We start from the raw sequence: 16,652 nt of genomic DNA, 5'->3' as shown, positions 1-16,652 counted from the left end.
GGATGTCCGGATCTCACCTCCAGACTAATCATTAAGCTTGGGGATGGAAATCTGGCATTGATCATTCCCTCCATCCCACAATTTTAATGTGTCCAAGGGTAAGAACCACCGTTCCACAATGGACTCTGGTTGGTTACCTGAAGTTACTAGGAGTTGGAGATCTAATAAATATACACATTTCTCTGGGTCAACTGTAGGAAGTCTGCAATATTTAAAGACATTGGGCCGGGCGCGGTGGCTCATGCTTGTAATCCCAGCACTTTGGGAGGCCGAGGCGGGCGGATCACGAGGTCAGGAGATCGAGACCACGGTGAAACCCCGTCTCTACTAAAAATACAAAAAAATTAGCCGGGCGTGGTGGCTGGCGCCTGTAGTCCCAGCTACTCGGAGAGGCTGAGGCAGGAGAATGGCGTGAACCCGGGAAGCGGAGCTTGCAGTGAGCCGAGACTGCGCCACTGCACTCCAGCCTGGGCGACAGAGCGAGACTCCGTCTCAAAAAAAAAAAAAAAAAAAAAATATTTAAAGACATTTAATAAGTGACGTGGGGCCAGGTGCAGTGGCTCACGCCTGTAATCACAGCACTTTGGGAGGCTGAGGCAGGTGGGTCACCCGAGGTCAGTAGTTTGAGACCAGCCTGGCCAACATGGTGAAACCTCAACTCTACTAAAAATACAAAAATAAGCTGAGCTTGGTGGTGGCGCCTGTAATCCCAGGTACTCAGGAGGCTGAGACAGGAGAATTGCTTGAACCCCAGAGGTGGAGGTTGCAACGAGCCAAGATTGCATCACTGCACTCCAGCCAGGGTGAGAGAGTGAGATTCTGTCTCAAAAACAAAAACAACAAAAAAAGTGACTTAATAATTGTTTAAGAAAAAAATACTGCAGAAAAAAAAAGCCAATTCCTAATGACTTGTGCTGAATGTCATGTCAGTCTCAAGAGGTATAACCAAAAAAAAAAAAAAGTGCGTCTGTTATGTATAACTGTGCAAGCATATATGAGACATAGATACAGAGATACAGCAAACAGGGAAAATGTTAAAAATTGGTAAATCTGGGCAAAGGTTATATAGGTATCCTTGTTTTCCATGTTGTTTCAACTTCTGCATAGGTTTGAACATTTCCAAAATTAAATTTTAAAACTTAAATTTAACTTAATTTTCCTTTCATATGTGCAACAGACAATCATGTAAGTTGTAACTAAGAACTATCTGAATTTGATCTGGTGGAAGTAGCATTTGGGCAGTCACTAATATATTCTAAATTGACTGAAAAATGGAAAAGAAATCAAATGAACTAGAACTTCTATTTCCTTTTTTTGTTTTGTTTTTCCTTGAGACAAGCCCTGTCTCTGTCGCCCACACTAGAGTGCAGTAGTGCGACCTTGGCTCACTGTAGCCTCAAACTCCTGGGCTCAAGGGATCCTCCCACCTCAACCTCCCAAGTAGCTGAGATTATAGGCACACACCATGCTAATTTTTTTGTGTGTTTTTGGAAAGACAAGGTCTCACTTTGTTGCCCAGGCTGGTCTTGAACTCCTGGGCTTAAGCGATCCTCCCACCTCAGCCTCCCACAGTGCTGGGATTACAGGCATTAGCCACTGTCCACTGCATCTAGCTAAAAATTCTATCTCTGATTTCTTTTTCACTTGTACCATAGCATAGTAACTCTTGTAAAAGGTATGAAGTACATAAACACTCACTATCTTCTCCTGGACAGGGCATCCCAGGACGTTCCGGTACACAAGGGAACACTGAAAGAAAATAAACAAACATGAGTTAACAGCATATTTAAAACATACAAATTACACAGAATTTAAAATTCAAATGTAAAAGAAACTGACGCAGATTTCAACCTGACCCTCTCTTCACTTGAGACAAGATACTTAGCATGTGGTCAATATTATTTGCCAAAGGGATTCATTTTACCAAGGCCATATAAAAGAAGGTTTTATTTGCCTTGTTTTGTTGATGTTAAAAAAAAAAAAAAAGAAAGAAAAAAAGGTCTTATGAAAACAAACATGTCTATAAACAATGCATTAGGCTGGGCAGGGTGGCTTATGCCTCTAATCCCAGCACTCTGGGAGGCCAAGGTGGGTGGATCACTTGAGGTCAGGAGATGCCAGCCTAGCCAACATGGTAAAACTCTGTCTCTACCAAAAAATACAAAAAAAATTAGCCTGGCATGGTGGCGTGCCTATAATCCCAGCTCCTTAGGAGGCTGAGGCCTGGGAATCGCTTGAACCTGGGAGGCGAAGGTTGCAGTGAGCTGAGATCATGCCACTGCACTCCAGCCTGGGCGACAGAGTGAGACACCATCTCAGAAACAAAAACAAAAACAAAACAAAACAAAACAAAAAAACCAATGCATCAGAAGCTCAAATGACTAATTCCAGTCCCTGTTACATCATGAATTATTTTCTTATCCTTAAAGAAATCATTAACTAGTGTCTCCTTAAATCTTTGGTATAGTGGGACAAGTTTGTCACAATGAAGGATGAAAATTAAATTACAAAAATGTATACAAATATGGAACATAAAATATTGGTTTTTAAAAGATGTATACTTAGGAATAAATGAAACTTAGGAATAAATTAACACCAGAAACAGTACCAAAATCAAAAATGTAAATTTACATTAGAAACTTTAAATTTATATACTAATTCAAACCATTTTTATAACAAGGTAGAATATAAAGTAACAATGTATTTACGAATACCTAGTCAGCTATTCCTAGTCTGTGATGTACTAAAGGACACAGTTTAATAAAGAGCACAGACTATAGAAAGCGCAGTTCCTAATGCATATTTTTAAAAGCTGAAACATAAGCTAGCTTCTGAAAACATCTGTGATGTAGTATTAAAAGGCAATAAGACTTAAAACTGACTGTTTAATACCATTCATCAATCACTTCTTTATGCATTTATTGTAATTTTATTCTGGAAAGAGATGACAAAAAAAATAGACTCTTAAAGCTCTTTTAGAATCTCAACAAAGTGTATTATGGATCCCTTGTGAGTCACTATGTCAAATTCTGGAGGTAGAAAAAAATCAGGCCAGGTGTGGTGGCTGACGCCTGTAATCCCAGAACTTTGGGAGGCCAAGGCAGGCAGATCACCTGAGGTCAGGAGCTTGAGACTAGCCTGGCAAACATGGTGAAACCCCATCTCTACTAAAAATACAAAAATTAGCTGGGCATGGTGGTAGGCGCCTGTAATCCCAGGTACTTCGCAGGCTGAGGCATAAGAATCACTTGAACACAGGAGGCCAAGGTTGCAGTGAGTTGAGATTGTGCCACTGCCCTCTAGCCTGGGCAACAGAGTGAAACTGTCTCTCAAAAAAAATAAATACATAAAAATAAAATAAAATAATTTTTTTAAAAAAAAAAAAACGCTGTAAAGGAAAATATAAAGAAATAATAATAAGGCACTGAAATGATTCATTATACTTAAGGAAAGATTTACATTTCTTTCACTTTTTTAGAAGTTTCTTAAGTCTGGTCTCATAGCTCTCAGAAATGTTCAATGAAATACTGCCAATATATTGCAATTAAATGCAGTATATTAAGAGGTTCTTGGCTGGGCACGGTGGTTCACACCTCTAATTCCAGCACTCTGGGAGGCCCAGGTGGTAGGACTCCTTGAGCACAGGAGTTTGAGACCAGCCTGGGCATCATAGTGATATCCGATCTTTAAAAAAAAAAAAAAAAAAGCTTAGCCAGTCATAGTGGTGCGGCAGTGCCTATACTCTCAGTTACTCAGGAGGCTGAGGTGGGAGGATCGCTTGAACCTGGGAAGTCAAGGCTGCAGTGAGCTATGACTGCACCAATGCACTCCAGCCTGGGCAACAGAGCGAGAGAAACTGCCTCAAAAAAAAAAAAAAAAAAAAAAAAAAAAGTTTTACATGACAAAAAAATTTTGAGGGTTAGCATAGTTGAATGAAATAAACACAAATTTGGAATCAGAATTCCTAGATTCACAGTCCAGGTCTACAATGTGCCAGTTACATGATAACTGAGTTTAGGATATTTCTTCTATGCCACTTCCTACATCTCAAGGTTGCTGAGGTATAAACATATTAATGTCTCTAAAGCATCATGTAAATGGGCCTGGTGCAGTGGCTCATGCCTGTAATCTCAGTACTCTGGGAGACCAAGGCAGGCGGATCTCTTGAGGTCAGGAGTTCGAGACCAGCCTGGCCAACATGGTGAAACCCTGTCTCCACTACAAATACAAAAATTAGCCAGCCATGGTGGTGCACGCCTGTAATCCCAGCTACTTGGGAGGCTGAGGCGCTTGAACCCAGGAGGCAGAGGTTGCAGTGGGTCGAGATCACACCACTGCACTCCAGCCTGGGTGACAGAGTGAGATTGTCTCAAAAATAAATAAAGGAATCATGTAAATAGTTTCACTATTAACCTTTAAGCAAAAGAAAGGATATTCAAGATATCTTACCTTTGGAGATCATTATTTGTATACATCACAAAATTTCAAGTAGATGACTTAGATTCCCCAGGCTCTCAATTTTTAAATTCTATCATTAAGTTGCTGTGATACACTGAGAAATCACATTTTAATATCCAACAAAAGCAAGACATACAGAGACCACAAAATTCCCCAGACTATAAGAAGCAGATTAACTTTACCTTCTATAGCATGTGAGAAACTACTAAATAAGGACAATTACTTAGGCATGAGTCACAGAGATTGAGAAAATGACATTGAGATTATGTTTCAAAATGGTCAAAAATAAAGAGTGATTTCAAAGAAATTATCACTCTGGACGAGTATGAAATGACTACTCTCTTACCATGAATCAAGAGTTCAGAATCCTTGTTTAGCTCATAAAGCCTAAAGGCTTCTTCTAACTCCAACTGAGATGATACTGTACACGGGTCTCCTAAAAAACACACAAGTAAAGGAAAGGTCACTTTAAAACCCTTAAATGTGATGATTACTAAACAAATTTCATAATGTAAATTTTTAGAAAAAATTATCTCATAAACAGAAATATGTGACAAGGACAAATATTTATTTACTTATTATTATTATTATTTGGAGACGGAGTTTTGCTCTTGTCGCCCAGGCTGGAGTGCAGTGGCGTGATCCTGGCTCACTGCAACCTCTGCCTCCCCGGTTCAAGCGATTCTCCTGCCTCAGCTTCCCAAGTAGCTGGGATTACAGGCGTGTGCCACTATACCCAGCTAATTTTTGTATTAGTAGAGACGGGGTTTCACCATGTTGTCCAGGCTGGTCTCGAACTCCTGACCTCAGGTGATCCGCCTGCCTTGGCCTCCCAAAGTGCTGGGATTATAGGCGTGAAGCACCATGCCTGGCCTAAGGACAAATATTTAGATATTTATTTAGACAATTCAACTTTCTGAAGTAGGTAACATATAACTTCCATTTCTATTTGCATAAAAATACTAAATGAGGTTCACAGACACCAATGTATATAGATATAAAATTTTATTCTTTGGTTTTCTTTTTTGGTGAGACAAGGTCTCACTCTGTCACCAAGGCCGAATGCAGTGACATGATCACAGCTCACTACAGCCTCGACCTCCTGGGCTCAAACAATCCTCCCACCTGGGCCTCCCAAAGTGCTGGAATTATGGGCATGAGCCACCATACCCGGCCATTTTGTTGTTAACATTGTATATATCCCAAACACAGCAAACAGAATCTATTCCTGACTACATTTTTTTTTTTTTTTTCTGAGATGGAGTTTGGCTCTTGTTGCCCAGGCTGGAGTGCAATGGTGTGATCTTGGCTCACTGCAACCTTCGCCTCCTGGGTTCAAGCGATTCTCCTGCCTCAGCCTCCTGAATAGCTGGGACTACAGACGTGCACCACCATGCCTGGCTACTGACCACAGTTTAAATTGTGACTGCTATGTGTCTAATGGGGAAGTCTAAAGAGCAGGCTTTCTGTTACCTATTTCTTTAAAAGAGGAAGTGAAAGTAGTTCCATTGCCACAATACAATCAGTTAGAAGCCCTCCATTTAATCATTTTGTCAAATTTTTCCTTTCACATGACAGAGCCTCCTCAAAGGAGTCACAGAAATGAAAAGCTACAAAAGTACTGAAGAACAGTTGCACTTGAGCTGCTATGAAATGTAAATTAACAGTTTTAGTAACAGACACACAGAGAAGGGACGGAAGAAACACCTCCCTTACCCAACTAGCCAGACAACTGAGTCATCCCTGGCAATCAATGAGGTGGCACATCTGCCTGGACTATGGCATTCCTCAATGAAAAAGTCATTCAGGCCAGGTGTGGTGGCCTGTAATCCCAACAGTTTGGGAGGCCGAGGCAGGCTGGTCTCTTGAGGTCAAGAGTTCAAGACCAGCCTGGCCAACATGGTGAAAGCCTGTCTCTACTAAAAATACAAAAATTAGCCAGGCACAGTGGTGTGTGCCTGCAGTCCCAGCTACTCGGGAGGCTAAGGCAGAAGAATTGCTTGAACCTAGGAAGGAGAGGGTGTAGTGAGTCAAGATTACGCTACTGCACTCCAGCCTGGGCAACAAGGCAAGACTGTCTCAAAAAAAAAAAAAAGAAGAAGTCATTTAAAGCCTAGTTTGGGGACATGGATGAAACTGGAAAACATCATTCTCAGTAAACGATCGCAAGGACAAAAAACCAAACACCGCATGTTCTCACTCATAGGTGGGAATTGAACAATGAGAACTCATGGACACAGGAAGGGGAACATCACACTCCGGGGACTGTTGTGGGGTGGGGGGAGGGGGAGGGACAGCATTAGGAGATATACCTAATGCTAAATGACGAGTTAATGGGTGCAGCAGAACAACATGGCACATGGATACATATGTAACAAACCTGCACATTGTGCACATGTACCCTAAAACCTAAAGTATAATAATAAAAAAAAAAAAATTAAAAAAAAAAAAAAAAAAGCCTAGTTTGGACCTGAGCGAGTGAGAGTGAGTCCTTTACTCTGCCATTGATTTGCTAATTCCCATAGTTACTACACACTAGATGCCACCAACCCTATCCAAACCTCAATCACCAGCATACAGCTTGGTCTGCTAATTGAGAAAGAAAAACAAAGTCACTTTTCCTGGCTACTCAAAGAAAAGAGTGCCTTTCTTTTTTTTTCTCCCACTTGACCACTGCATCCCTACTTCCTTTTATCTTCTCTGAGCTCCTCAGTTCCATTTCCATTTTTTCTTTCCTTCTATTTCCTAGCTCTTCTCAGGCAAAGGCGTTTCTGAGTCTCCCTCTCAAAAACCTCTTTCAGGCCAGGTGCAGTAGCTCACACCTGTAATCCCAGCACTTTGGGAGGCCAAGGTGGGTGGATCGCCTGAGGTCAGGAGTTCAAGACCAGCCTGGCCAACATGGTGAAACCCCGTCTCCACAAAAATACGAAAATTAGCCAGGCGTGGTGGCACGTGCCTGTTGTCCCAGCTACTCGGGAGGCTGAGGCAGGAGAATCACTTGAACCCAGGAGGCGGAGGTTGCAATGAACTGAGATCACACCATTGCACTCCAGCCTGGAGCAAGACTTTGTCTCAAAACAAACAAACAAAAAATCTCTTTCCCGTTCAGACTGACACTCCATTCATTCAGTAGCCGCAAATCTCAAAACTAGAGACTAAAACTGGAGGAAACAGGTGAGAAGATGAGAAAGGAAAAGGGGCAGGGTCTGTTTTTTTCACTTCATACTTCTCTTTAATATTTTAAAAATCATAAGTTTGTAATCTTTTATAATGAAACAACTTTTTTTCACATAGTGATCATATCCTTTCTCCATGTTCTTATCTTCCACACATTTCTCAAAACGCTGCTGCCAGGTTTTAGCCCAAACACTCCACCAAAACTGCGGTTGCAAAGGTCATGAAACCAGCTGCTGAAACCTATAACATCTTTTCAGTCCTTATTCTAGGTGATCTCTCTGGTAGCCCCTGACAAAGTTGCCCTCTATCATAGAAATCTTGTGTCTCAGTTTCTAAAACACCATTCTCTAGGTTCACCAACTGTTCTTTTTAACTGTTTAATTTGGAAAATTTGAAACATATTTCAAAATGTTGTTTTCCCCTATATACCCACCCACTTATTCTCTACCATGGCAGCATTCTGAGAAAATCTCTATAACTCTAGATAAAAACTCCTTAGTATAATCCAAATATTGTTATTAACCTACAAAAACTAACAAGTATCTTCTCTGACCACAATGGAACAAAACTAGAAATCAGTAACAAGATGGACTTTGGGAACTACAAAAACACATGAAAGTTAACAATATGCTCCTTATTAACCAGTGAGTCAATATAAAATTAAGAAGAAAATTGAAAAATTTCTTGAAAAAAATGAAAATAGAAACACAACATACTACCAAAACCAATGGGATACAGCGAAAGCAGTACTAAGAAGTGAGTTTATAGCAAGCAATAAGTGCCCACATCAAAAAAAGGAGAAAGGCGCTAAATGAACAAACTAATGATGCATCTTAAAGAACAAGAAAAGCAAGAGCAAACCAAACACAAAATTAGTAGAAGTAATAAAGATCAGAGCAGAAATGAATGAAATTGAAACAAAACACACGAAACATCAACAAAATGTAAACTTGATTTTTTGAAAAGATAAACAATAGCAACAAATCTTTAACCGGACTAAAAATAAAAGAGACAAGGCCCAAAGAAATAAAATCACAGATGAAAAAGGAGACAATACAACTAATACTGCAGAAATTCAAAGGATCATTAGAGGCCACGATGAGCAACTATATGCCAACAAATCAGAAAGCTTAGAAGAAATGGCCTTCCTTCCCTCCTTCCCTCCCTCCCTCCCTCCCTCCTTTCTTTCTCTCTCTCTCTCTCTCTCTCTCTTTCTCTCTTTCTCTCTTTCTTTCGCCCGCGCCACGGACTGCCTGGGACTGCCGGCGCCCGCCACCGCTGCCTGCCTTTTCTCCTTTGGATGCAGGCACGCGTTCGCCATCTTGGCCACGCTGGTCACCAGCTCCTGACGCCGAGTGCTCTGCCCGCCTCAGCCTCCCGAGGTACTGGGACTACAGACGGAGTCTCGCTCACCCAGTGCTCGGTGTTGCCCGGGCTGGAGGGCGGTGGCGTGGTCTGGCCTCGCGGCAGCCTCTACCCCCCGGCCGCCTGCCTTGGCCTGCCAGTGTGCTGGGATTGCAGCCCCTGCCCGGCCGCCGCCCCATCTGGAAGGTGGGGAGCGCCTCTGCCCGGCCGCCCCGTCTGGGAGGTGAGGAGCACCTCTGCCCGGCCGCCCCGTCTGGGAAGTGAGGAGCGCCTCTGCCCGGCCACCCACCGTCTGGGAAGTGAGGAGCGCCTCTGCCCGGCCGCCCCGTCTGGGAAGTGAGGAGCGCCTCTGCCCGGCCGCCCCGTCTGGGAAGTGAGCAGCACCTCTGCCCGGCCACCCCGTCCGGGAAGAAGTGAGGAGCGCCTCTGCCCGGCCGCCCCGTCCGGGAAGAAGTGAGGAGCGCCTCTGCCCAGGCGCCCCGTCCGGGAAGAAGTGAGGAGCGCCTCTGCCCGGCCGCCCCGTCCGGGAAGAAGTGAGGAGCGCCTCTGCCCGGCCGCCCCGTCCGGGAAGAAGTGAGGAGCGCCTCTGCCCGGCCGCCCCGTCCGGGAAGAAGTGAGGAGCGCCTCTGCCCGGCCGCCCCGTCCGGGAAGAAGTGAGGAGCGCCTCTGCCCGGCCGCCCCGTCCGGGAAGAAGTGAGGAGCGCCTCTGCCCGGCCGCCCCGTCCGGGAAGAAGTGAGGAGCGCCTCTGCCCGGGCGCCCCATCTGGGAAGAAGTGAGGAGCGCCTCTGCACAGCCACCCACCGTCTGGGAAGTGAGGAGCGCCTCTGCCCGGCCGCCCCGTCCGGGAAGAAGTGAGGAGCGCCTCTGCCCGGCCGCCCCGCCCGGGAAGAAGTGAGGAGCGCCTCTGCCCGGCCGCCCCGTCCGGGAAGAAGTGAGGAGCGCCTCTGCCCGGCCGCCCCGGCCGGGAAGAAGTGAGGAGCGCCTCTGCCCGGCCGCCCCGGCCGGGAAGAAGTGAGGAGCGCCTCTGCCCGGCCGCCCCGTCCGGGAAGAAGTGAGGAGCGCCTCTGCCCGGCCGCCCCGTCGGGAAGAAGTGAGGAGCGCCTCTGCCCGGCCACCCATCGTCTGGAAAGTGAGGAGCGCCTCTGCCCGGCTGCCCCATCTGGGAAGTGAGGAGTGCCTCTGCCCGGACACCCATCGTCTGGGAGGTGAGGAGCGCCTCTGCCCGGCCGCCCATCGTCTGGGAAGTGAGGAGCGCCTCTGCCCGACCACCCATCGTCTGGGAAGTGAGGAGCGCCTCTGCCCGGCCACCTATCGTCTGGAAAGAAGTGAGGAGCGTCTCTGCCTGGCCGCCCCGTCTGGGAAGTGAGGAGCCCCTCTGCCCGGCCGCCCCGTGTCTGGGTAGAAGTGAGGAGCTCCTCTGCCTGGCCGCTCCGTCTGGGAGGTCTACCACGGAGGCCAGAAGCAATGTGGGGGCTGGACGTGGTGGCTCATGCCTGTGGTCCCGGCACTCTGGGGGCGAGGCGGGTTGATCACTTCGGGCTAGGAGTTCAAGACCAGTCTGGCCAACTTGGCGAAACATGAAGAATACAACAGACAAACCAACCAACCAACTCAGTGACAACAAAACAGGTCTACCCTGGAGTCATACTCTAATTTTTTCTATTTTCCTCCCTTTCTGATCCTTTATCCCACTTTCTTTTTCTTCCTCTTCCTTCTCCCTCTTCTTTGTCAAATAGAGGATTGAGTTATTATCACTGATCCAAAAAAAAAAAAAAAAAAAAAAAAGAAAGCTTAGAAGAAATGGATAAATTCCTAGACACATAAAACCTACCAAGGTTGAACCATGAAGAAATCCAAAGCCTGACTAGACTACTAACAAGTAATGAGATCGAAGCCATAATAAAAAGTCCCTCAGCAAAGAAAAGCCCAGGACCCAATGGCTTCAGTGCCATTTAAAGAAAAACTAATACCAATACTACTCAAAATATTCCAAAATATGGAGGAGGAGGGAATAGTTTCAAACTCATTCTAAGACCCAGTAATACCCGTCAGTATTACTAAAACCAGACAAATATGTCAAAAAAAGAGAAAACTACAGGTCAATATCTCTGATGAACATTGATGCAAAAATCCTCAACAAAACACTAGCAAACTGAATTCAACAACACATTAAAAAGATCAGTCATCATGACCAACTGGAATTTGTTCCAGGGATGCAAGGATGGTTCAACACATGCAAATCAATCAACATAATACATCACATCGATACAACAGAATATAACGTGATACAACAGAATAAAGGACAAAAACCATATGATCATTTCAACTGATGCTAAAAAAAGCACTTGGTAAAATACAACATCCCTTCATGACAAAAATCCTAAAAAAACTGGGGACAGAAGGAACATACCTCAACACGATAAAAGCCGTATAAGACAGACCCACACCTAGTATCACACTGAATGGGAGAAAATTGAAAGTCTTTCTCTAAGATTTAGAACAAGACAAGGATGCCCACTTTCACCACTATTATTCAACCTAGTAATGGAAGTCCAAGCTAGAGCAATGAGACAAGAGAAAGAAATAAAGGGCATCCAAATTAGAAAGGAAGAAGTCAAATTATCCTTGTTTGCAGATGATATAATCTTATATATTTGGAAAAACCTAAAGACTCCACAAAAAAACTATTAGAACACATAAACTAATTCAGTAAAGTTGAAGGATATGAAATCACCATACAAAAATCAGTAGCATTTCTATATGCCACAGCAAATAATCTGAGAAAGTAATCAAAAAAGTAATTCCATTTACAGTAACGGCAAATAAAAAAAAATACCTAAGAATAAATATCACAAAAGAAGTGAAAGATCTCAGCCGGGCACGGTGGCTCATGCCTGTAATCCCTGCACTTTGGGAGGCTGAGGCGGGACGATCACCTGAGGTCAGGAGTTTGAGACCAGCCTAACTAACATGGAGAAACCCCGTCTCTACTAAAAATACAAAATTAGCCAGGTGTGGTGGTGCATCCCTGTAATCTCAGCTACTTGGGAGACTGAGGAAGGAGAACCACTTGAACCCAGGAGGTGGAGGTTGCGGTGAGCTGAGATTGTGCCATTGCATTCCAGCCTGGGCAACAAAAGCGAAACTCTGTTTAAAAAAAAAAAAAAAAAAAAAGTGAAAGATCTCTTTCTTTACAATGAAAATCATAAAATATTGATGCAAGAAACTGAAGAAGACATACACATTAAAAAAAAAAAAAAGGAAAGATATTCCATGTTCATAGATTGGAAGAATCAATACTGTTAAAATGTCCATACTACTGAAAGCAATCTACAGATTCAGTGTAATCCCTATCAAAATACCAATAACATTTTTCACAGAAATAGAAAAAAATCATTGTAAATTTATATGGAACCACAAAAGACCCAGAATGGCCAAAGCTAGCCTGAACAAAAAGAACAAAACTGGAGGGATCACATTCTATGCCTTTAAATTATACTACAGACTGTAGTAACTAAAGCAGGATGCTGTCAGCATAAAAACAGACACATAAACCGATGGAATGGAAGAGAGAACCCAGAAATAAATCCATACATCTAGAATGAACTCATTTTTTACAAAGGTGCCAAGAACATACACTGGGGATAAGACAGTCTTCAATAAATAAGGCTGTCGATACATAGTGCTGGGAAAACTGGATATCCACATGCAGAAGAATGAAACTAGACTCCTATCTCTCACCATATACAAAAATCAAATCAAAATGAATTAAAGACTTAAATCTAAAACCTCAAACTATGCAACTACTAAAAGAAAAAACTGTGGAAACTCTCCATGACATTGGTCCAGGCAAGTAATTCTTGAGTAGCACCCCACAATCACAGGTAATCAAAGCAAAAATAGGTAAGTGGGATCACATCAACTTAGGTTTCTACAAAACAAAGCAATCAAAAAAGTGAAGAGACAACCCACAGAATGGGAGAAAATATTTGCACACTATGCATCTGACAAAGGATTAATAACCAGAATAGACAAGGAGTTCAAACAACTCAACAGGAAAAAAAAACCTAATAATCTGATTAAATAATGGACAAAAGATACGAATAGGCATTTTTCCTTTTTTTTTTTTGGAAACGGATCTTGCTCTGTCACCCAGGCTGAAGTGCAGTGGCGTAATCTCGGCTCACTGCAACCTCCGCCTGCTGGGTTCAAGTGGTTCTACTGCCTCGGCCTCCCAAGTAGCTGGGATTGCAGGCACGTGCCACCATGCCTGGCTAATTTTTGTAGTTTTAGTAGAGACAGGGTTTCACCATGTTGGCCTGGCTGGTCTGGAACTCCTGACCTCAAGTGATCTGCCCGCCTTGGCCTCCCAAAGTGGTGGGATTACAAGCGTGAGACACCATCCCTAGCCCTGAATAGACATTTTTTTTTTTTTTTTAAGATGGAGTCTTGCTCTGTCGCCCAGGCTGGAGTGCAGTGGCACAATCTCGGCTCACTGCGAGCTCCCAGGTTCATGCCATTCTCTTGCCTCTGCCTCCTGAGTAGCTGGGACTACAGGCGCCTGCCACCACGCCAGGCTAATTTTTTGAATTTTTAGTAGAGACGGGGTTTCACCATGTTAGCCAGGATGGTCTCGATCTCCTGACCTCAAGATCTGCCCACCTCAACCTCCCAAAGTGCTGGGATTACAGGCGTGAGCCACTGTGCCTGGCTCCTGAATAGACATTTTTTAAAAGGAGACATACAAATGGCAAGCAGATATATGAAAGGGTGTTCAACATCACTGATCATCAGGGAACTGCAAATCAAAACTGCATCAAGATATCATCTCATTCCAGTTAAAATGGTTTTTATCCAAAAGAGAGGCAATAACAAATGCTGGAAAGGATATGAAGAAAAGGGAACCCTCACATGCTGTTGGTGGGAATGTACTTTAGTACAGTCACTATGCAGAACAGTACAGAGATTTCTCAGAAAACTAAAAATAGAACTACCATATGATCCAGAAATCCCACCAGTAGATATACACCCAAAAGAAAGGAAATCAGTATATTGAAGAGATATGTACACTCCCATGTTTATTGCAGCACTATTCACAATAGCTGTGATTTGGAAGCAACTTAAGTGTCTAGCAATACAATGGGAGTACTATTCAGCCACAAAAAAGGATGAGATCCTGTCACTTGCAACAACATGGATGAAACTGGAAGACACTGTGTCAAGTGAAATAAGCCAGATACAGAAAGACAAACCTTATGTTCTCACTCATTTGTGGATGCTAAAAATTAAAACAGTTGAACTACTGGAGATAGAGAGTAGAATGATAGTTACCAGAAGCTGGGAACGATAGTGGTGGAGAGTGGGTACAAAACTATAGTCAAACAGAATGAGTAAGATCTAGTATTTGGTTCAAGACCACCCTGGGCAACATAGTGAGACCTCCGTCTCTACAAAAAATTTTAAAAAATAGCCAGGAATGGTGGCTCAAGCCTGTAGTCCCAGTAGGCTGAGGCAGGAGGACTGCTTGAGCATGGGAGGTCAAGGCTGCAGTGAGCTATGATCATGCTACTATACTCCAGCCTGAGCAAGAGTGAGACACTGTCTCAGAAAAAAGAAAGGTTAGAAAAAGTAAAAAAGAAAAAACAGATCTAGTACTTGATAGCACAAGAGGGTAATTACAGTCAACAAAATTTATTGTATATGTAAAAATAACTAAAAGAGTGTAATTGGAATATTTGTAACACAAAGAAATGATAAATGCTTGAGGTGATGAATATCCTGTTTACGCAACATGATTATGCACTGTATGTCTGCATCAAAATAGCTCATGTACCCCATAAACATGTACACCTACTATGTATCCATTAAAATTAAAGTAAAAAATTAACAAAAAAAGTCTGCCCATTTAAAATTTGGCCAAGTATCCAGAGCAATCAGGCAGGAGAAGGAAATAAAGGGTATTCAATTAGGAAAAGAGGAAGTCAAATTGTCCCTGTTTGCAGATGACATGATTGTATATCTAGAAAACCCCATTGTCTCAGCCCAAAATCTCCTTAAGCTGATTAGCAACTTCAGCAAAGTCTCAGGATACAAAATTAATGTACAAAAATCACAAGCATTCTTGTACACCAATAACAGACAAACAGAGAGCCAAATCATGAGTGAACTCCCATTCACAATTGCTTCAAAGAGAATCAAATACCTAGGAATCCAACTTACAAGGGATGTGAAGGACCTCTTCAAGGAGAACTACAAACCACTGCTCAATGAAATCAAAGAGGATACAAACAAATGGAAGAACATTCCATGCTCATGGGTTGGAAGAATCAATATCGTCAAAATGGCCATACTGCCCAAGGTAATTTATAGATTCAATGCCATCCCCATCAAGCTACCAAAGACTTTCTTCACAGAATTGGAAAAAACTACTTTAAAGTTCATATGGAACCAAAAAAGAGCCCGCATCGCCAAGTCAATCCTAAGCCAAAAGAACAAAGCTGGAGGCATCACGCTACCTGACTTTAAACTATACTACAAGGCTACAGTAACCAAAACAGCATGGTACTGGTACCACAACAGAGACATAGATCAATGGAACAGAACAGAGCCCTCAGAAATGATGCCGCATAGCTACAACTATCTGATCTTTGACAAACCTGACAAAAACAAGAAATGGGGAAAGGCTTCCCTATTTAATAAATGGTGCTGGGAAAACTGGCTAGCCATATGTAGAAAGCTGCAACTGGATCCCTTCCTTACACCTTACACAAAAATTAATTCAAGATGGATTAAAGACTTATATGTTAGACCTAAAACCATTAAAATCCTACAAGAAAACCTAGGCAATACCATTCAGGACATAGGCGTGGGCAAGGACTTCATGTCTAAAACACCAAAAGCAATGGCAACAAAAGCCAAAATCGACAAATGGGATCTCATTAAACTAAAGAGCTTCTGCACAGCAAAAGAAACTATCATCAGAGTGAACAGGCAACCTACACAATGGGAGAAAATTTTTGCAACCTACTCATCTGACAAAGGGCTAATATCCAGAATCTACAATGAACTCAAACAAATTTACAAGAAAAAAACAAACAACCCCATCAAAAAGTGGGCAGAGGACATGAACAGACACTTCTCAAAAGAAGACACTTATGCAGCCAAAAAACACATGAAGAAATGCTCCTCATCACTGGCCATCAGAGAAATGCAAATCAAAACCACAGTGAGATACCATCTCACACCAGTTAGAATGGCCATCATTAAAAAATCAGGAAACAACAGGTGCTGGAGAGGATGTGGAGAAATAGGAACACTTTTACACTGTTGGTGGGACTGTAAACTAGTTCAACCATTGTGGAAGTCAGTGTGGCGATTCCTCAGGGATCTAGAACTAGAAATACCATTTGACCCAGCCATCCCATTACTGGGTATATACCCAAAGGACTATAAATCATGCTGCTATAAAGACACATGCACACGTATGTTTATTGCGGCACTATTCACAATAGCAAAGAGTTGGAACCAACCCAAATGTCCAACAACGATAGACTGGATTAAGAAAATGTGGCACATATACACCATGGAATACTATGCAGCCATAAAAAATGATGAGTTCGTGTCCTTTGTAGGGACATGGATGAAACTGGAA

General features: G+C 43.1%; 1 protein-coding gene across 1 annotated transcript in view; it reads right to left on the bottom strand.

The window, feature by feature from the left end:
* PRKCI (protein kinase C iota) overlaps positions 1 to 16,652 on the bottom strand; it is an 89,931-nt gene that overhangs the window by 42,090 nt on the left and 31,189 nt on the right. The window contains exons 3-4 of the mRNA XM_063621632.1: positions 4,805 to 4,894; positions 1,699 to 1,749 (exon numbers count right to left, since the gene is read on the bottom strand). Coding sequence (XP_063477702.1) covers positions 1,699 to 1,749; positions 4,805 to 4,894 — 141 coding nt within the window. The remainder of the gene's footprint in view (positions 1 to 1,698; positions 1,750 to 4,804; positions 4,895 to 16,652) is intronic.

The sequence above is a fragment of the Symphalangus syndactylus genome, chromosome 17 (genome assembly GCF_028878055.3).
Source record: "Symphalangus syndactylus isolate Jambi chromosome 17, NHGRI_mSymSyn1-v2.1_pri, whole genome shotgun sequence".
Lineage (NCBI taxonomy): Eukaryota > Metazoa > Chordata > Mammalia > Primates > Hylobatidae > Symphalangus > Symphalangus syndactylus.
Note: the sequence above shows the minus strand (reverse complement) of the source record. Positions and strands in the feature narration are given on the sequence as shown.